The sequence below is a fragment of the Stegostoma tigrinum genome, chromosome 14 (assembly GCF_030684315.1).
Source record: "Stegostoma tigrinum isolate sSteTig4 chromosome 14, sSteTig4.hap1, whole genome shotgun sequence".
In the NCBI taxonomy this organism is placed as follows: domain Eukaryota; kingdom Metazoa; phylum Chordata; class Chondrichthyes; order Orectolobiformes; family Stegostomatidae; genus Stegostoma; species Stegostoma tigrinum.
This window is the reverse complement of record NC_081367.1, coordinates 50,173,892-50,196,841: the sequence shown is the minus strand read 5'-3', so window position 1 is coordinate 50,196,841 and position 22,950 is coordinate 50,173,892. Positions and strand designations below refer to the sequence as shown.

Sequence of the window (22,950 nt, the reverse complement as noted above, 5' to 3'; positions counted from 1 at the left end):
GAATTTTGCGTTTTCAGCTTTATCTGGCTCTGTTGCATTTTCAGTATTTCAATTTACAACAGCACTTTTGCTCAATATAAAGTTTTATCTGCATCTAATACAGATTATGGAAAAATGGCAATCTGCTCCTAAACTCAGTAAAATTAAGGTTGCAGTTTAGTAAATGCTGTCTTAGCAACATTACGTTAAAGTATAAGCCCTCTCATCAGCCCTTCTGTTTCAGATCTTTTTATGGTACCATTCTTTCACATTAGAGATCACACAACAGAGCCTGTTGAGTTATAGTCTGAAATGCCAGTCCTTGCTGTATGTGCAAATAATAGAATCTATTTAAACTTCGATGCGCACTAGGATTAGAAAGATTTTTTAAAGTTATATTATTGAGAAACTTGGAATGAAGAGCTGTGATTAATATTGTTGGAAATTTCAGATCAAGAAAATTGCTGAGTTGCTGACGAATAGGATCATATTTAGCTTCAGTACACAGTATCCCTTGTATGTTTGTTGAGCTAAGGTGGTATTGATATTGAAGAAATAGATATATAAATTTTCCATGATCTACAAACAATATTTGAACTTGTTTACTTAAACAATTAGAGAGGTAAAATGTAAAAATTACTTGTAGATTAGTCTTCAAAAATAATTTTATCCACTAACAATACTTGAGAATACATTAAGTACCACTATGGATGTAGTGACATTATATTATTTTTGTTCTTTCAAACTTGGGTGTAGGCTGTTGAAATATAATGTTGCCTGATTTTTGTTTGTAATTTTCTGTGCTTTATTTTAAATCTCTCTAAATTAGATTTGTTTGCTTTTTGAGCTAAGAATAGTCATTAACCCTTAAAAGTGTAGTAAATTTGAGTGAAATCTCAGTCTTCTCAATATGGTGTGACCAATGGACAGATGACATAGTGCCTGTAATTAATGAGACACAAAACTTTTCCGTAAACAATTAAGAGAGAACATTGCTTCTTAAAAATCGGTGTGAGATGAAAAGGTCAGACTCCCATTCTCAATCACAAGAGATTACTTGTTTATATATATCATTCTCTGTGATCTGCCTATAAGATGATTGTGCTCACAAAAGTAGTTGTTGGCTGTGGAAGGGGGACAGACAGAGTTCCAATGTGAGGCCCGCAGTCTGTTTCAAAGTCTGTCTCTTTATTAATCCATTACTGTCACTATTTGCCATGCGTGAGTGATTTTTAGGTTTGTGGAATTTTGAATCACATAGCCAATAGAGATCTGAGTCATGTATTGCTACGACTTGTGAATGTGTCTCTGCTACAGAAGTAGAGTTGGATTGTTGAACAGTGTGTGCACAAGACAACTTAACCAAAAACTGGCATTTGATTGGAATAAGCATGTTAGGTAAAAGTAAGAATGCTGATATGGTTAATTAAATATGAGTTTGCAACCATCAGCTAGGAAGCTTGTCTTGAAAAGGATTACACTCTGCAGGTTACTGTCAGTTCTTTCTCAGTAAATGCACAGCAGATGGCTGTTTGGTGATTAAATGACATGTGCTCTACATGTTGTCTATTGATGTCTATGGTGTGATTGAGCTAATGACTTTGGCCTTTTCTTCCTGTGCTGCCTGTTTTAACATTTGCAGAGGAGCCTCCTCCACGTCCTCCTCAACCAACCATCTTTGGCAAGAGTAAGTTACGACAATTTCTCCAGTATAAAAGGTGTTCCTGCCCACTCTGTTCCATTTTCGCCCCAATTTTCAAAGGTATTTTGTGGTGTATCACCACTCATCAGGCATGGATTTGCTGTGTCGTAGGAGATTTGCACAGAACTGAGATTGAGACACTCTGTTTTGAACAGTCAATACTGTTGAGTTCATTTATCACTAAATTACATATTAAATCAGTCTGCCTATTTCATTGTGTTGTAAATTTAAACTTAATGCAACACTTGTAATCGCGTAGCAATTATTTTATTTCATATGCAGCCTGCTATATTCCATTGATATTTAAACTTAACTACAAAGTACTTTAGTAATCGTTTGGCAGTCACTACTGACAAACTAATTTCTCCATTGTGGAACATATTACTACTTTGTTGAGATAATGTAACCCTTAAATCCTTGCATACTTATAATTATTTCTCATTTCTATTTTCCCTAACACCTCATACTCTTGAACAAAAACAGACATTGCGAGAAAAGTTCAGCAGGTCTTGAGGCAGCATCTGTGAAGAGAAATCAGAATTAACGTTTTGGCTTCCTCAAAACTGAGCTTTTCAAGCAACTTCTGCTTTGATCAGATTTACAGCATCCACCGTTCTTCTCATTTCTACCTCATGTTCTTAATTGTTGTTACTGTCTTATGATAGAGATTTCTTAATCTGGTACTTTCATGATAAGGGAATGTGTAGAAATGTATGTGTCCCTGTAACTGGAAAATACACACCAGTACTTTTTGTGGATATTGACTTTCCAAACTTAGGTTGCATCTGCAGAGATCAGTTTAATGTATTCAACAATTTAGAGAAGTGCTGCTAGATACAGCTCTACCACTAGTAATAATGAATGGGGCCTGTAATCATGACCATAGTACAAGAACCATATCATTTATTACTAAAGTCACTGAGATAAGTACAGTTTTCCTTTTCAGTACATTAATTATGTTTGCTTTGGCCTGTAGCTCATGCCAGGATTTATCATCTACTTTACAGCAACACATATAGGGAGTGCTACATTGCTTGAACAATAATTTGAAAGGAAGCAGACAAAGTATTATTAGTTAGGTAGACTAGAGATCCTACTGAAGAATCAAAGAGTCGAGCAGAGTTTGAAGAATAGTGAGTATTTCTGGACGTTTCCCTTGAGGGATGTGGTGACATAATGGTGTTATCACTGGACTAGTAAATCAGAGTCCCAGTCTAGTGTTCTGGAGGTGTGTGATCCGCACGTAGCAGATGGTGAAATTTGAATGCAATAAAATCTGAAATTAAAACCTACTTTATTAGAGACTGTGTAATCAGTTTTGATCAAAATGCTGGCATTCCTTTCCTCACTGTTCTGTGGGTTCAGGAACTGCAACCCTTCAAGAAGCCAACTCACTATCACTTTCTCCAAGGCAATTAGGGATAGGCTAGGAATTCTGGCTTAGCCAGCAGTGCCCTCATCCCATGAATGAATTTTGAAAACAAAAGCCCACCTTTATCACCAAAACAGAATAATTTTCATTTTTAGTACCTTATGTGCACAAGTTCACTAGCCTATTTACTTACATTACACCAATGTCTACACTTAAAATTGCGCCATGAAGAAATGGCTTGGGACTTCTAGAATATGGAAAAGGCAAAATATAAATACAGATTCTTTTCTCATTTTGGAACGTTCAGGGGGAGGTGGGCGGAGACCATCCAATTCCAAGAATTCCTTTCTATTGATATATGGTGCAACAGCATTCATAGTGCATCCATCAACCTAATCATGCACTTCTGTAATAGAGGCAAAATAAAGATGAACTTGATAGACATTCTGGAAGCATTCCTATCAGACATGCTGTGGTCATGAAATATACTTTCCCCATACCTTGTGAACAAAACTGCAATCCCAATTAACAGGAAATATGTTATGCAGTTATTGTACTGAAGGTATTGTAAGAGAGTGGATTAAGCACTAACCTTTCATCTGATCAAACTAGTAGATCTGTCTGCTAACTGCAAAGGCTCTACATGAAATAAATTTGATGAGTTTTAACCAACTAGACAGGCTCAATATAAGACTACACCCTGATTTAGCAGTCTTATTCAGAAATAGCCTGTGCTTCTGAGATTGGAATTTGCTCAGGGGTGAATGTTCCTGACTTTAAGTTGTTTGATGTTATAGCCTAAATCCAAATGTTTCTGACAAGAGCATATTGCTTCCTTCGGAACCAAAAACCTTTTTACACGGAAACAAGAATAGGTAATTTGGCACTTCGAGCCTGCTCTGTCATTCAGCAAGATCTTGACTGTTCTGCTTGTGATCTCAACTCCTGTCTGAGCCTTTTCTTTTAACAATTTCACTACAGCACTTCTCATCAACAAGTTTTAGTTAGTCTTTGGACATTCTTGACTGGCCTTTGGACATTCTTGGTTGGGAGAGTGAAAAGTGACTTAATCAGTTTGAAATCAAAAATGCCTCAAATCTGATTTTGCTCATTCCTATGTACGACCACTCATCACAAATTGAACTTTGTTTGTCACCTCCAGTATTGAAGAACCTGGCTTTCATTTTATTTGTGCCACTGTTTGTAATCCCAATTTGTAATAGCAAATGGTTCCTGAGTGTCTCAATTGTAGGATGTATCTGTGCAGACTTTGTTTTTTCTCCTCCAACTGTACTAACCATCTCGGTGTTATTTCCTGTGTGCTGAGTGCATGTTTTATCTTGTATCTTAAAGAAAACTGACATAATTAACTGACCATTTAATTTGCAGTCAACAAAGTATCTATGTTCATATCACTTTGTTTAACGGAAACTGCACTCTACAGTGACGACCAATGCAGTTTCTTTAGCAAGCTTTCCTGTGACAGCCAGCAGTATTTAGTATTTGCACTAAGAAACAGGCAAGAAGGACTAAATAAAGATACTGACTCGTTAATAGTTTAATTTTTTTTATAAGAAGGAAAACAAATGTTTTCGGCTTTATTTCCCCAATGGATTGACTGTTTGAATCTTTTATTTTTAATATAAAGTTTAACATTTGATGAGGTGTTATATTTAGAATTGTTTAAATTTTTGCATTTTTCTTCAAATTCATTGGTTCCGACTTATTTAAAGAATCTACTCTTTAGACATACATTCTCATTTATTTCTGCCTCTGAATATCAACATTTTCTGACTGTGGAATGAATTTTATGTGGTGCCTTGTTCTTCTCACCTCCAGTGACTGAAAATTGATTCCAAACCCAGGCAGAAATAGTCAGCTGCAGTGTTGCCACTTTATAATCAGTGGGTTACTAATTGTCTCAAGCCAAGACTTCTATTTCCAGCTGGGGAGGAAGTTACTGCCCAGAAAGTTGACATCTAATCCTACAGCCAGAAACTCTGCTGTCTTAACAGTGCCAGGTTCAAGTGTGGCCACTGCTGGGACTACAAGTAGGCAGTCCCCAAAGAAGAGAAGCAAATGGAGGTCAGACTCTGTTTAGTCCAGGATGTTACTGAGGGCTTGCTGGTAGGCTGAACCTTAGGGTGTTTCGGGCTGTTTGAGAGGCTGGAAGGCTAAGAGGTTTCAGGGCCTCTAGTGGTTTTGGGGGTTAGCCTTTGAAAAGTGAAAGGGTCTCCCAAAGGATTTCCTGATATTAGCCCAGACTGTTCAAGCTGTCAGTCCACCTGTTTTGTTTGGGCCTCACCTCGCCACATTTAATAGCATAATGAAGCACTTTAGTATCCAAGAGTGGTACTCCTAAGGGCTCAGTTTGTCCGAGCCACCTGCTGCACCTCACAAGCTTGATAGCTCCTCCCCATATTTTGAAATATGCTGATGTGGGAGCATAAAACCAAATGGTCTGTGGGTGTCATATAATTGTGAATAAGTTCCCAAATAGTTCTTCTGTTAACAGCATGTACAGACATGTTAAATACATTAGACATTGTGTTTTGGAGAAAATAATTTCTGGTGTTGTGGTATCTTCCCTTATATTTCAGTTTGTTAACTGGCACCCAATGTCCACCAGCTGTAAAATCAAGTTAAATGAGCTGAGGCTTCACGTGATTCATTATACATAACAGTGATGTATGCTAAGTACAGATTTAATTGGGAAGATTCATTATTTTCATTATTCACCGGAATGCAACCTGACAAATCCATGAACAGACTACATTCTAGAAATATTATTTATGATTTATATCAGTCATGGGGCAAGATTTTCATTTTTATTGCTCAATGCTGCTAACCCATGAGATCTTGCCATGAAGTTAATTATCTGTTTGTATTCATTCAAAAGTGATTTCTCATCGGTACATTCCATCGCCCATCGGAAAATGGTTCTGCTGGATGCTGGAAAATATAATTTCACTGGGCTGAAGGTTACCTTTTCAAAAGTGTGCTAATTCAAAAACCAAGAAACTTAATCTAAAAATGTTAATAATCAAGTGAGCTTAATACCATCTTGGCATCAAATGATTCTGACTTCAGTCTGAATTTCAGGACTGGAATATATAATAAAGACTGATATCTCAGTATGGTGCTGTGAGAATGCCAAATTGTTGGAAGTATGGTCTTAGCTTTCAGATAAACGGTTGAAGCATAGTCTTCTCTGCCCATTTGGGCGGATCTGTTGAGGTGGGTAGACAAAATCCTCTGATAATACAGCCAATATTCATCCTTCAACCAATCTGATAAGAAACTCAGGATATGTCCATTACCTTCTGTTTGTGGGACCTTGTTCATGAAAATTGATTGCTGTGTTGCCAGCATAATGATACTGGTTGTTGTTATTTGGCTATGAAATACATTAGAATGTTTTGAGGGCATAAAAGAACAAGGATGCTAGCTCGTTCTTTTTATAAAAAAACGCAGAAAAACAACTACTAACTCAGTTCAATTATGAACAAGACAAATACTATTCTCAAACTTCTACTTATATTTCTAAATGTGACCGTAAGTGTACAACAAATTTCTGAAGTTAATAATGTATTTGATTTGTGGAACATGTAGATAATTTATTGGATGGGATTGCATGTTCAGTAGAAAGATGCTGAGATTTGAATGGCACAGCGTGCCAGGGCACATATCCATAATTATTTGCTAGTGCAGGTGGATAAAGGATTTAAAAAAGGCCATAAAAATGTGGATTTCATAAATAGGGGTTGCACAGTACAGGCATAATAAATGTTATTTCAGAGAAAAGCTATGCAAGACATTGTTAGACCACAGAAACTGATGTAATTTTTGGCACACCATTACCGGAATGTCGTTAACAACTCTAGAGTATACGAATGGTAGATTTGCCAGGAGGAGAAAGCAGTAACTTTAGAGTTATATCAATTTGCCAGCTCTCCCTGCATCTAAGCAATCTAATCTTCCAGAACAGCCTACCATTTGGAACCTTACCAAAGGCCTTACTGAATCCATGTAGACCACATCTACCACCTTTCCCTCATTAACCTTCCTGGTCACTTCATCAAAGAACTCTTAACAAATTTGTGAGGCCTGATCTCCCACACATGAAGCCATGCTGACTACTCCTAAACAAACCCTGTCTTTGTAAATGTGTGTATGTCCATCGACACTAATCCCATTTCCCTGCACTTGACCCACATACTTCTAAACTTTTTCGTGAGGAGAGATTTGAGATACTGGGACTATTGCCTCAAACAGAAAGAGCAGAGATAAAATTTCATGGAGTTTTGTAAAATTGGGCGTAATGGTATTAAGAAAAGAGCTAAGGACAACATAGCACAGCAATAGGCCCTTCAGCCATGCAAGCCTGCGCTGACACATTTTGTCCTTCTGTACTAAAATTGTGTCCACTTCCAGACTCTCTTTCTTTCCTGTTCATGTATTCATCCAGGTGCTTCTTGAATGCTGCTATAGTGCCTGCTTCCTGCACCACCTCTGGCAATGCATTCAGGGACTTAACACCCTTTGTGAAAAACACACCTCACGTCACTTTTAACGTTGCCCCCACCCACCTTGAGCCTGTGTCTCCGAGTTATTGAACCTACCACCCTGGGAAAAAGCCTCATACTTCCCACTCTATCAATGCAGTTCACAATCTGAGAAACCTATGCTAGGTTGCCTCTCAACTTCCTGCATTCCAGTGTAAACAAATCCATTCTATCCAATCTTCATAGCTAAAATCTCCCATACTAAGCTACATTCCAGTAAACCTCTTCTGTACCCTCTCCAAAGCATCTACATCCTTCTGGTAGTGTTGTGACCAGATCTATATGCAAAATTCTAAGTATCGCCTAACTGCAGTTCTATAAAGCTGCAGCATAACTTGTCTACCCTTCTATGTAATGCCCCTGCCAAAGAAGGCAAGCATGCCATAAGCCATTTTTACTACCTTCTCTGTCTGCGCTACCACCTTCAGTGATCTGCGGACTTGCATATCACTACTCCTAGGGATTCACCGTATAATTTCCACCTGCACTTGACCTTCCAAAATGCATTACTTCACACTTGCCCAAATTAAATTCCATCCGCCATTTTTCTGCCCATGCCTCAAACTGATCTATATTGAGGAACATCTCTCAACGCATAGAACACAGAACATAGAGCAGTACAGCACAGTACAGGCCCTTCAGCCTACGATGTGTGCTGAACTTTTACCCTAATCCTAAGGTGTATCTAACCTCAACCCTACCTTACACTATCATAACAGATGATATATTATCATATCAAATGCAGTGGATTGTTGAAGCAAGGATGTTTTGTCAAAGTGGTTGAAGCAGAGGATATTGCACCTTTTCGAGAGAAATTTGTTTAATATTTGAAGGAGAGGATATTACAGGGCCACGGGAAGAGAACTGGACAGTTAAATTGTTTTGGACCACGCCAACAAAGAACTAGCATTTAAAGCATGGTCTATTTGACCTCCTACAGTACTGTAAATTTTCTTAGTGAAAGGAAGAAGGTTCACCAGACTTATTACTGGGATGGCAGTAATGCTGTTTGTAGAGAAGACTGTGAAAATTAAGCCTGTATTCTCTGGTTTTCTGACAAATAAGATGTGATCATGTTAAGGTCTACAAAATACTTAGTGAGATAAAGAGGGTAGATGCAGGTATGTTGATTCTTCTGGTTAGAAAGTTCAGAAATGGCAGCTTTTTCTTTGCTCGTGGTTATGGCTCTTTGGAATTCTCAAACTTCTGGATCTATGGAAGCTCAGTCATTGAGTATCTTTAAAGTAGCGTTTAACAGATTTCTAAATACCAAATGAAGGGAAAGGATATGGGTCTAGTCTGGGAAAAAGTGACATTGAAGTAGATGATCAGCCATGATCATACTGGATGGTGACAAACCAGATTTGATTAGTTGAATAGTGATAATGGGAACTGCAGATGCTGGAGAATCCAAGATAACGAAGTGTGGAGCTGGATGAACACAGCAGGCCAAACATCTCTGATGAAGGGTCTAGACCCAAAACGTCAGCTTTTGTGCTCCTGAGATGCTGCTTGGCCTGCTGTGTTCATCCAGCCCCGCACTTTGTTATCCTTGATTAGTTGAATAGTTTTCTCCTGCTTCTGTGTTCAAATGCATATTTAATAGGCCAAAATGTTGCACAAGTAGTAGCAGAGTAGAAGCTTCAAACAAATAGACTGTTTTGACCTTCCTAAAATAGCTATATTTCTGAGTTATATTTCTGAACTCTGTATTAAGTAATTCTGTTATTGCGTATATTTCAGAGCCTGTTTATGACCCTGTGATTGAAGAGGAAGCTTCAGTCTCATTACCTCCAAAAAAGCTCAGCCTGAAGAAACAGGGCCCAATGAAAACTTTAAAGCTCAATAAACCAGCTGCCCGAGTTTTTGCCACAAAGTTGGGGGAGAGGCCATCAGATGGGAGTAAATCCTGTGGTCATATAGCTAACGAGGTGGCTCTGATTGACTTTGGAGATGAACAGACAAGCCCAACTCCATCTCCTGTACTGGACAACACTATTCCTACACTGGCCAAGCTAGTTTTGGATTCTTATTCATTACTGGACAAGACACCGCCACTGAGTCCAACCAGAACTTTGCCCAGACCTTTGCACCCTGTCCCTATTGTTGACTGGGATTCCAAACCCCTGCCTCCACCTCCAGCCTATGATGATGTTGCTCAGGATGAAGATGATTTTGAGGTTTCATCCATTAATAGCCTAGATACAGGGTTAATTGGCAAAGCGTCAAAATATGGAACTGTTCAGTTACCAAGACATAGAGAAGTGGGGGAAACTAATTATGCATTTGTGCATGATACAGATGGCAAAGAAACGCTCAAAGTGGAGGATAATTTATTTTTACCACCCAAGCGCACAAAACAGACCAGCTTCTCTCAGTCAGCTGAGATATTTGAGGAACTTCAACAAGAATGCATGAAAAAACTTAATGTCCCTGTCATTTCAACACCAGCCTCCACACCAAGTCCCATCTTGTCAGCAAGTGTGTCCCCAACTATTTCTGATGATAGACCTCAGATTCCACCACGGATTCCCATTCCTCCTCGGCCTTTAAGGAAAAATGAGCTAGGCCGCTGGTCTGGTGAGTTGTCACCTGCATCTGGCGGTGAAGAGGACAAGCCTCCACAGATTCCTCCCAGAGATCCAATGTCCCAGCCATCCTCAAGAACTCCAAGTCCGAAGGCAATCCCTGTCAGTTTTCCCCAACAAAGGCCAACAGCATCTTCAATGACAACATTAACTGTAGGTGCATACCTCTCAACATCTCCTAGTAAGTTAATGCCGACTACTCAGAGTTTTGCCTCTGACCCAAAATATGCCTCACCAAAAGTCATTCAAGCACCAGGAAAGGACAACACAAAAGGACCTTGCATCCTGCCAATAGTAAAAGATGGAAAGAAGGTTAGCAATACCCATTATTATTTGCTTCCAGAGAGACCTCCTTATCTGGACAAATATGAAAAATTTTTCAAAGAAGCTGAGAGTATGGATGAACACTGCTCCAGAAAACCTGTGACCACAGCAACAGTGAGGCCAATGATGCAACATCCGGAGTATAAAACCAATTTTTCATCCAACAACAGTAATCCTGGGTCTTGTGTTCCAACAATGAAAAGTTCTCATAGTCTGCAAAAAATGTCTTATGAGATTTCAAGTGGCAAGACAGACAGTATTACACCTTCAGACAAAATTAAAATAGTAAGTAAATTTAATACAAATTTACTGGTGAAATTCTGAACAGGATACATACTTAAAGCAGATCAGTACTGTTTTAATAAAAGACAATTCCAGAGTGACAGGAGCATCTAAACTTAAAATGAAACCATATATTTTATTTATTTTAGTCAGTTTAAATTCCTCAGTCTGAATGACAAGGGCTTGTTGGCTGGATTCAAGAATGGATGTCCTTACAGCTTGTTTCATAGATGATGTAAATACACTCTTCAAGTTTGTGTTTCCTTGTCTAGTGCCTAAACTTAAAACCCAGCAACCGTAATGGTTTGTAACAGTGTGTGATGCATAGGACTGGAATGTATGCTCCTTCACCAACAGAGAACCTGATTGCCGCGTACCCGCCCAGTCCTGCCCACACCATAATTTTACAGCAACGATGGTCATACTATATGATCCAACCACCAATGAGCAATTTGAGTCCTTTAAGTAGGTGATTAATGCCTGCTTAATATTAATCCCTTGGTGGTTAGGAGTTTATCAACAACAGGGGAGCTTTTGCTGCTGGTTTCTCTGTGTGGACTGGCAACAGATGGGATTTAGGGCCTCTTTAAGGACCACATTGGAGCTCAGAAGAGGGACTGTACCAAGATGTGACCCTCACTCATAGCCTGTAAACTTTAACCTCACCAAACCTCTCACTGGAACCTGCTAACAAGGCACCATTTGAGAGCCCAAAATACCCGAGTCATAATATGGTGCTACCAGTACTGCACAGCTGCCAGCCTCCGGCCAGCAACTGTCTGACATGGGAATTCTTCTACCTGAACACCAGATGACTCTTGATTAGTCTGTTAACATCCAATTGATTGTTAAATGGCTACATTGCCTGGGACTATCTCCCCTACATTTTAAGCAGAGTGGATGGGTGTAGGTGGGGCTTAAGGCATGGGAATCCTGCAAAGTCTGGTCCATGCCTTGTGTCATCCATTGTGCTGCAAACAAACTATCAGCATGGCAGTACAGCTCTGTATTTCTGAAGGATCTCTGATGGGAAGCCCCTGTCATAAGTGTGGAGCTCCCTGCTTTTGTTTTTAAAAAAGACAATGTAGAATGCCATCCTTGGGAAAATCCAGTTCACTATGTCAATTGTTAAATTTTGAATTCAGATTTAAATCTAAGATGCAGACAAATCTATTGTTATTATCTGTTTAAATCTTCCAGGTTGGTTCATATACAATGAAAACACATTTGCTGTGACTTCACCAGTCTGTGGAATGTGCACTTGGGATGATTGCTTTTTTTATACTGGAATGTGTATCTGTTTGGGGCGGAAAAAAGAAATTGCTGTTAACTTAAGCCTGTCAACTTTGTCAATTTAAGTAATATAGTGTCTGAGAAACATGTGGCTTTACGTTTAATGAAGGGTTCATAAATTGCTAAGGGTATTAATGAATGCTCCTAATTCTGCTGAGCCAAATACCAATTTATGAACACTAATACAGAAGGTATTATTATTACACAACTGCATCACCTAATAATTGAGCTAGTGAGAATGGTAAAAGTACCCCTTGAAACCCAAAATATTGCCACTAAATTGAGTAGTCCTTGAGAAATTCTAAGGAAAAGCCTTTTTGTGGGTTGTGGTGTGAAGTGGGGTGAGAGGGTTGGATGGTGCAGGGAATAGAAAAGACTTGTTTGTGTGTTGGCTACCACTGTCACTGGCCTTCACGCTACTATCCCCAGCATTTCAAAATGTTGTCCTTCAGTCCTCTTAAAACATTTGACTCATTGGCCTCCTAGCAGCAGAACACAGAAAAGCGGCAGAGAACAGGAGGTAGCCCTCCAGACACTGCTATATTGACATATGCAGAGGAGGATGCACTCAATAAACTGGATCTCGGAATGCAGGTCTCCAAGTTACCTGGTAGAAAAATTTAATATCCACGTGACATACAACACTCACTCTTGTTGACTTGATATCAGCAGGTTATGAAGAATGATGATCTGCACAATAATGACTTAGAATCTATCCTTCTTGTCAGTTCCATTTTACATCTTTTATCTCACGTTAAGTGTCTTTCCACAGCTGTTAACTGGAGGATGAAGATTTTTCGGAGGAGGTGCTACTCTGACAATGCACGATCGCATGATTTTCATGCACACCTTCCATCAGCACAAATGCATATATCTCAGTCGTCCACCAACATGGCTACTTGTGTTGTCACTTAATGAAACACTGTCCACAAGTGAGCAGGATCATACGTTGGAGACAGGAACAACATTGGAGACCCTCATTGGAAGGACACTTTGTGCAAGATAGAGCTACTGAACCACCAGATCACAAATTGGAAGGGGATTGGAAGAATCCATCCCTCATGATTTACATGTCAGTCTTATCTGCTAAATTCACACTCAAGCACTGAGTGACCACCTAAAACCTAATATGCAGCTGAATGCATGCTTGTCTTCTGTAATTCTCCACACAATTAGTCAGCCACTTAAACTGCATTTAACCAACACCTCACTGCAGCAAGATTTTTGCAGCTTTTGCTTAGGGTAGAGGTACAGATGGGCAGTGAGTGTAAAATGGAGACAGGGTACAGAAGAAGACTCTGCTCAATGCATTTGCATTTGCCTTCCCAGGCTTCCATCCCAAATGCTCCCTGAATCTCTGTGCCCTCGGTCAAAGCCTCTGGCTGCCATCACTGTGGTACAGTCTGTCCTTAAAGGTACACACAAAGCTGTCGGTAACGGTAATATAAGGCTTCCAAATACCCAGAAGACATTAAAAATTGCATCTCGGCTATCAGCTAGGGATTGGGCAGCCTGTCTCTTGCTCTGCTGAAGCCACTGCAATTGCCTCAAGTAGGAGTAATAGAAAAAGGAAGGCTGATGGTTTGTATAGGCTGTTCACTTAGATGTTTAACACTGAGCATGAGAAATTCTCATTTTTCTGTTAAACATTGATTAACCATAAACTTCATTTTGAAACTCCCCATGGTTTCCTATCAAATGATCTTCAGTATTGTTAAGGAAAAGAATGTTCAAAGTATAAGATGAGCATTGGGTGTTGGTGAAATGAGTAGTTTGTTTATTGTGTGACTCCTTTCTGCTTGGGTGGTGTGAGGACCGTAGTCGATTCTGACATTGTTGTGCCAGATGGTTACACTGCTGCCAGTTGGCTGAATCAGGCCATCATGGGCATCGCTGGTAGTTATGTGCTGTTGTAGGATCACATCACTATCGTTCTGGAAACCGCTGTTAGTGCATATTGATAAGTGTCCCCAGATCTGTCTAGGGACCTGAATCTCACCTTACTCAAGAAAAACTTTTGTGCTAATGTCTCCTGGGTTTTGTTTTCATTTTCTGTGTCTCAATGTATGGCCCTATCACAATGTCTCTTCAACCATTCCCTGACAGAATAGACCTTGTCTCTTAAGGAGCTATCTGGCATAGCTCCGAGGCACATATATCCAGGGATATTTGACTGGTCCAGGGTGTAAGTATCATGGCTGGTCCCTGGATATCTTGCACAACCATATCAAATGATCTTTCAGCAGTTGCTGGACATTGTAGGACTGCTGCATAATTAATTGCCATTTGTGTAAGCTATGTCTCCTCCCCCCGTCCCCCCCTGCTAATAATTGGAAATTCATTCAGAGCACTAAATCGCAAAGCCCTGTCATTCAATCTGCCTTCATAGATGGTAGAGTGCAAGCATGTTGTCCATGTTTGGCATGCTGCAGATTGTGAAATTCTGCACGTTTCCTGTGGCTCCCTAGAAGGAGCTGGAGGTGAAAAAATTCAGAATATGTTAACCACAAGAGGCAGTGAGCTTCTTGGGACATTTTTGTTCAAACGGGTTTGGAAATGAATTACTTACTGTTAGGATGACCGTATTGACTTGAATACTGATCTTGTTTTCTGTGCCGTGTGGAGCGGCAGATGGATTATGAAAGCAGACAAACAGCAGGCCAGGCAGCATCTGGAGGAAAGCAGCAGTCAACCTTTTGGGTTTTACCCTTCAGGACTGAATGTGGGGGTAGGGGGAGCTGCAGATAAAGGGAGGGGTTAGGTGGGGGTGGAATAGTGGTGATAGGTGGACACTGATGGTAGGTATGACCTGGTTTGTCAATGGGAAGGATAAATCTGGTGGGTGGGTGGAAGGGAGGGTCAGAAGGTGGGGCTGGAAAGGGAGCATCTACGTTTGGTCTCTCTGAAGTAGAAAAGACCTCATTGGGAGTTCTAGATGCAATAGACTACGTTGGAGGAAATGCAGGTGAAGCTCTGTCTCACTTGGAAAGCTGTTTAGGGGCTTGAATGGACGTGAGGGAGGTGGTGTGTGGGCAAAGTGTTACATCTTTTAGGGGAAGGTACCCTAGACCAAGTGGATCTGAGGACAGGGTGGAAGTTGTTAATGAAGTTGATGAACTGTTCAGTTCAGCCTGGGTGCAGGTTGCAGCATTTGTGGAGTCATCTGGAGCAGAGACGGAGGCTGACTGCATCGGTGCTCCAAGCTGCACCCCAGCTGGACCGGAGGAGTTGATCAACTTCACTAACAACTTCCACCCTGCACTCCAAATTCACTTGGTCTGTCTCAGACACCTCCCTCCCCTTTCTTGACCTCTCTGTTTCCATTTCTGGCGACAGCTTACGTACCAAAGTTTTCGGCAAACTCTCAGACTCTCATAGCTACCTAGACTACACCTCCTCCCACCTGGTATCCTGCAAAAACTCCTTTCAGTTTTCCCATTTCCTGCGTCTCTGTTGCATCTGCTCTGATGAGGAGACATTCCACACCCAAGCATCCCGGATGTCCACCTTTTTCCAAACAAAGCTGTTTTGCCCCCACCTCTGTCATCTAGACAGCCCTCCACTGTGCCTCCTTCATTCCCCGCTCCACAGTTCTTCACCACCACCACCACCCCATCCTCCAAACATAACAAAGATAGGGTCCCCCTTGTCCTCACTTTCCACCCCATCAGCCTCCTCATCAAATATATCATCCCTAAACACTTCAGCCAACTCCAATTAGGCCCCACCACCCAGAATATTGCTCCCCATCCCTCTGTGCCTTCCACAAGGACCATTCCCTTTGCCACTCCTTAGCTTGTGCCACACTCCCCACCAACCACTCCAACCCACCTTGTAACCATAAAAGATCCAACACCTGCCCACACACCACGTTCCTCATCTCCATCAGGGCACTAAACAGTCCTTCCAAGTGAGACAGAGCTTTACCTGCATCTCCTGCAACTTAGTCTATTGCATCTGGTGCTCCCGATGTGGTCTTCTGTATCTTGAGATCAAAGGTAGACGAAGTGACCGTTTCGCTAAGCATCTCTGCCTGGCCTGTAACAGCCAACCTAACCTCCCGATCACAGCCCATTTCAACTCCCCACCCCACTCCGCTTCTGACATGTCTGCTTTTGGCCTCCTTCAGTGCTGTAGCGACTCAGAACACACAAATTTGTAGAACAATACCTTATTTTCTGCCTGAGCACCCTACATCAGAGGACTCAACATTACATTCTCCAATTTCAAATAACCTTGCTTCCCTTCCAGCCACCCACCAACCAGGTCGTACTTACTACCAGTGTCCACCTATTACCGCCATTCCACCTCCACCCCTTTCCCCTCCCCCCTCTATATCTGCAGCTCCCCCTACTCCCACATCCACTCCTGAAGAAGAGTAATAACCGAAACATTGACTCCTCCAGATGCTGCCTGGCCTGCTGTGTTCTTGCAGCCTCCTGTTTGTCTCCCTTGGATTCTAGCATCTGCAGTTTTTTTTGGTCTGTTAAGAGTTGAAGCTGGAAACAATTTGCAGAGACATGGAGAGACAGCAATACAGAGCGTGCTGTCATTCACCCCAATAAGGCTGCCTCTTCTCTGCAGTTATAAAATGCTCAGTTTAAATTTGAAGAAAACCAGTTATCTTTCCTGCAGCAGTTGCAGATAGCTGTGATTTTTGAATTGGTAAATCAGAGACATTTTCCAAATGAATCAGTCACATTATGATTGTTACAAATGAATGGAAGCTTCCAGAAAGAATACATTTGAACACTAAGATCCAAACTAGCTGAAGAAGGATTACCTCAACGTCGGAATTGGGAAGAAAAGACCACTGAATTAACTTCCAGTTTTCTCTACCTCTGCCAGTAATCTATTTTCTCTACTTGTTTGCTCACATGTATGTAAGGGGAAGTTTTAGTTTGTAACATTATATATCAGTTTACTTGCAGCTGTAATCTAGTTGCTTAAAATAAACATTAATTCTTGTTTAGTACAGAAACTTGCTCCATGCTTTCTGTCAACATCAGCCTGAAAGCAAGTCAATTGGGGTTTGGTTCATTACGTGACAAAAAAAATTTGTAGCAAGCCTAAGTGTGCTGTAACCTGTCTCAGTGTTTAAAAGCTTTCCTGTCTATAATTTGTTCAACCCTGTCAATTCCTACTAACCTCTGAAACAAGAACAGAAATTGCTGGCAAAACTCAGATCTAGCCTATCTGGAAAGAAAGCAAAGTTAATGTTTGAAGTCCAGTGATCCTTCTCCAGAACTGGCTACCTGGAAGCAATGTAGCGGTGAGTTAAAATACTAAAATTAAACAAACTACTGTGGGTGACAGATATCAGAAACAAAACCAGAAACTGCTGGAGAAATTCAGCTGGTCTGGCAGCATCTGTGGAGAGAAAGCAGAATTACCGCTTCAAGTCCAGTCACATTTCTTCAGAATGGGTAACTGCTGATTTCTGGTCTTGTTCAATTTGATTAATTCCAGAAATCCTGGGAAACCAGTGTGCTCGAAGCTGAAGAACTAAAGCTCCACATAATTGCCTTTTGTAAATGTTAAATCCATCTGTCCGTTGGTGATTTTTGATACTTTCTGATCTTTTAACCTATTTTTCACATAGAAAGCAACCTGCTGTGTTTAAAATTTGGCCTGTTATGTACAAAATGTTCAAAATTATTGACTACAATGGGGTAAGGCCAGTCCTTAAATTTCACACTTGACATACTTTGCAGATCAAATGTAGTAGTGAGAAATTCAGGGATTAACTGGAGGGAGATCACTGGGAATTGACACAGGTAGATGTCACATGTCTTGGAATTGGTATTGTTGCTACCAAGTGTTGGCTCCTATGTGAACACTGTTGTTTGGTGAAGACCTGGAAATGAAAATGTAGTGGAACTGTATTCCATAACTGAGGAATACTGATTACGATTCAGTTCATTAAGAGACCAGAAGGATCATTGTGTAGATGAAGCAGTATAAGAAGGTTGTGTTCACTACATGGATATATTATTACACAAAACATGCCTAAATTATATAATTATCCATCATCCAAAATCATAGTTTCTGAGACAACAACCAAATGATGACAGTTTTGTGATGTGTAAACAGCAATGTAATGGTTTGATGTTTTGAAATAATTTACTATTTAACGAAGGTTTTTTAAAAAAAACTATAAATCATATAATATGTGAAGACTTTATGAATCAGTTTAATTGGACAAACTGAGCAGATGGATCAAGACAGAGCCGAGAGAGAGAGATATGAAAGGATTAGGTAAATGAGAAGATAATGGATAACAGGCCAGGACAGAAGTAAAGCTGAATGTGATAATGAAGAACTAAGAGAAAGTGGGTTAGCTATCCTGAATGCAACCAGCATTATGCGATAATGGACCTGGGAGTGTATGAGAATGGGTGACTATGCTAAAAGCAATCTATGCCATAACAGGACCAGGCATGGGGTAGGTAAAAAACATAGAAGATTGGAATCAGACTGTAAAGTTATTGAACCCAATGTTGAATCCTGGGGGCTCTGGGTCCTCAATTAGAAAATGAGATGTTTCGCTTTGAACTTATGTTGAGGCTTACTGGAATGCTGCAGGACAGAAACATAGGCACGGAAACATGGTGATATGTTGCATGAATAGGCAGCTGGAAGCTCGGGGTCATTTTTGGGTACAGAACATAGATGTTCTACAAAGTTGTTGCCCAGACTGCATTTTGCCTCCCCAATGAAATGTAAAACCACATTGCTCAAGTGAATACAGTAGACTAGATTGAATGAAGTGAACCCATTGTTGATTGTTGGAAAAACCCATCTGGTTCACTAATGTCCTTCAGGGAAGGAAGCTGCTATATGTACCTGGTCTGCCTGCATATGACTCTTAACTTCCCTCTGGGCAATTAGGAATGGGCAATAAATACTGCCTAGCCCTCAGCTTGTTAATGAATAAAGAAAAATAATCACCAGCAATGGAATCTGAGATGTTATTGGAAGGGACTGATTGGCTGATTTAATTTATTGTCACGTGTCCCTTGGTACAGTGAAAAACTTTGTTTGCAAGCAGTACAGGCATATCATAGTAAGCAAGGACATTTGGATCATAGGTGAAAAAAATCTTGGACAGACGCATACAGGTGCACTGCACCGGATGTATGCGAGGCAAGGTCAGTATTAACAAGATCAACATTAATTGAAGTTAGGAGAGTCAATTCAGCCAAATGGCAGGAAAGAAGCTGTTCTTGAACTTGCTGGTGAATGTGTTCAAGCTTCCGTATCTTCTGCCTGACAAAAGAGTTGTAGGACAGTTTTGCCGTGGTGGGATGGGCCTCTGGTGATGTTGGCAGCCTCTCCATGGCAATGAGAAGTGTAAATGGAGCCCATGTATGCGAGTTTGTCTTCTGTGGTAGTCTGGGCTGTGGACACCACCTTCTGTAGTCTCTTGTGGCCCTGGGCAGAACAGTTGCCGTATCAGGCCGTTATGTACCCAGACAGTGTGCTTTCTATGGTGCATCTGTAAACGTTGGTCACCGTTCTTGTGGACATACCACATTTCCTGAGCTGCCTGAGGAAGAGGCGCTGTTGTGCCTTCATGACCATCGCATCTATGTAGGAAGTCCAGGACAGATTGTTGGTATCATCACACCTAGGAGCTTGATGCTCTCAACTTCCACTCCATTGATGTATTGGGAGGTGTGCTCTCTTTTCTTTCTGAAGTCAATTATCAGCTCTTTAGTTTCGCCAACAGTGAGAGAGAGGCTTTTTTCATTGTACCACATCACCAAGCTCTCTCCCTCCTTTCTGTATCCTGACTCATTGTTGCTTGATATCCATCCAGCCATGGTGGTATTGTCAGCAAACTTGTCAGATGACATTCATTCGGAATTTAGCAACACTTCTATTAGTGTACAGGGAGTAGAGTGGGGGCTGAGAGCACATGCTTGGGGGATCTTCAATGTTGAGTGTTATCATGGAGGTGGTGCAGTTATTTATCTTCACTGATTGTGGTTTATGGGTCAGGAGGCTGAGGATCCAGTTGTTGATTTGTTCGCCGAGCTGGTAAGTTTGTTTGTAAACATTTCATCACCATGCTAAGTAACATCCATCAGTGCGCCTCTGGTGAGGAGCCAGTGTTCTGTCAAACCTGCTCTGTGTGTGTCTTGGTTTGTTGGGATCGGTTTGAGTTCCAGGACTCCAGGAATTCTTGTGCACGTCTTTGCTTGGCTTGTCCTAGGTTGGCTTTGTCCCAGTTGAATTGGTGTCCCTCTTTGTCCGTGTGTGTTGAAATGACTGCTAGTTGGTCAGGTGTCTTGGTAGCTAGTTGGTGTTCATGAATGCTGATGGCTGGTTTCCTTCCGGTTTGCCCTATGTAATGTTTTTGGTAGTCTTCGCATGGTATCTTGTAAATTAATGTTAGTTCTGCCAGTTGTGGTTGTTGGATCCTTTATTCTCATCAGTAGCTATCGTATTGTAACTGTCAGTTTGAGGGCTACCATGATTCCTATCATAATCTGATGGTCATTTCAGATACATCCTTAATGTATGGAAGGGTGATTAGTGTCTCTGGATGTGTTATGTCTTCCTGTTGTGGTCTGTTGTGTAGGTATCGACGGACTATGCTTTTCAGGTAACCGTTGTTTCTAATGATGCTGTGTAGGTGTTCTTCCTCGGCTTTGCATAGCTCTGGGGTGTTGCACAGTGTTGCAGCTCGCTTGAACAGCTCTGTTTGTGACAGTTGGGATGATTGCTATTTTATTTGAGTAGCTGATCTGTATGGATCCGTTATGTGGCTTGACACTTTGATTATCAAATGCTCTAAACTGGAAGACGTCCATCTACTCATAAACAATATCCTCATTAGCATAAAATTCACCAGCGAAAAGGAGAACAATAACAGACTTCTCTTACTGGATGTAATGGTCAAATGTATTACCACCAGTGAGCTCCAGACCAGCATACACAGGAAGACCACCCATACGGATGAGGTTCTCAACTACAATAGCAATCATCCCAATGCCCACAAACGGAGCTGCATCAAAACACTGTTCAAGCAAGCTGCCACACATTGTAGCTTGCCTAGTTAACAAAGCATGGAGCTGGATGAATACAGCAGGCCATGTTGGGTAGTTCTGGAACACAGCTTCAGCATTAGATCTTAGATATTGCCTGGGGCCAGAGCCTTTGCTGTATCCAGAATGCTCAGCTGTTTCTTGATATGTCATTCATTAAATTAGCTGGAGGCCAGCATCTCTGATGACAAGGGCTTAAGACAAAGGCTGAAATAATGTATCCATCAACCTTTTCCGGCTGAAAATGGTTTCAAACATTTCAATGTTTTCTGTAATCCTACATGCTAGACTGCATCCTTGAGGATGTTCATGTAGCATCCTCTTTCCAATAGTTATTTAATTGTCCAACACCATGGATATGGTAGGACTGCAAACTTTAATATGTTGATCAGGGTTCACTAAGCTTTGGCTATGGTAAGCCACTTTTCTGTTTTTAACATGCATGCAGTCCTGTATTGTAACTTCATCAAGTTGACACCTCATTTTCAGTGCATTTACTGGTGATGTGCTCTTCATTCCTCATTGAACGAAGGATGATCTTGCAACTTGAGTAATGGTAGAATCATAATCATATAGCTGGCTACTAGACCGTAGACCAGTCAGCTACTTGTTGCCAGCCAAAGCTTGCTTTATGTGCTATATAGACCCTGTGACTCTAGTTCATCTGCTTTCTAGAATTCCACCACTGCTTGAACAAGCAACTGTTCAATAGTGGCTACAGAGAGAGTCAGGTTACTTGCTTTTAAAATGTACAGCAATCTTTCACCAATGCTTGTTTTCTTTAAAAACCATTCTTTCCACAATCATAATTACAGCGGAGACAAACAGTCTTTATAGGAAGTTCCAAATTGTTTTCAATCTCAGGTTCAAAATTTGTTGGAAACAACAATCTTCTGAATCAGAAGGTTGTTGATTCCAAACTCACCCAAGAGACAAGAGCACACAGTCTAGACTTTATCTAGTTTAATGCATTACTGGAGGAGTGCTGCACTGAAAGAGATGTCTTAGTTGAAACTCCACCCAGTGTCCCAGATATCGGAACAGGATTCCATAGTACTATTTGAAATAAATGCAGAAGAGTTTGTTCAGGTGTCTTAGCCGATGTTTATCCCTTTGCCCAACACAAAATGAATAGATTACCTGGTGTTTTATTGGCAAATTTGCCACCAAATTTCCTGAATTGCATCAGTAACAATGTTTCAAAAGAACTTAATTGATTAGGAATTTTGGACATTTAGCAGTAATGCAAAACTCTATATAAATACAAGATCTTCCAGAGTTTGTGAAAAGTTCTTTCTTCCACTTTAAAAAAAAATTTGTGGAATGTGTGGTGTCAATGCCTGTGTGCATATTTATTGTCCACCCTTATTTATCCTTGTGAAGGTGGTAGTGAGCTACAGTCCAATCAAAACAAAAATCATTCAATAAAGATGGAATAGTTGGTTAACAAACACAATCAGTAATATCGTAAGTAGTTTAGTAATGTAATTATGCATCTATATCTAAAATATGCTTTGTAAATACATACCCTGTCTTCAGCAAAAGTGAAAAAGAAAACCGATCTCTCTCCAGAGATTGGCTTTCTAAAAAAACACACTTTAGAAATGAGTTATTCTTAAAGAATAAAGCACACAATGTGCTAGAGTTTTATGTTCTGCTATTCTGGCACATGCTGTCAAGTCTCTAATTAAGCCTGGAAGACTTGTAGACACAGCTTGCTCAGGAAATAAGATCTTAAGGCGTTTTTTCAATCTCTCTTTCAAAAGAACAACTAGATTTCACTCCGAAATGA

At 40.6% G+C, this 22,950-nt stretch overlaps 1 protein-coding gene across 4 annotated transcripts in view; it reads left to right on the top strand.

Moving 5' to 3' along the window:
• tnk2b (tyrosine kinase, non-receptor, 2b) overlaps positions 1 to 22,950 on the top strand; it is a 178,832-nt gene that overhangs the window by 142,106 nt on the left and 13,776 nt on the right. For 2 of the 4 annotated variants that reach the window (XM_048542027.2, XM_048542024.2), the window contains exons 12-13: positions 1,622 to 1,666; positions 9,362 to 10,815. In XM_048542027.2, coding sequence (XP_048397984.2) covers positions 1,622 to 1,666; positions 9,362 to 10,815 — 1,499 coding nt within the window. The remainder of the gene's footprint in view (positions 1 to 1,621; positions 1,667 to 9,361; positions 10,816 to 22,950) is intronic. The other 2 variants (XM_048542028.2, XM_048542025.2) reach the window with 1 other exon arrangement.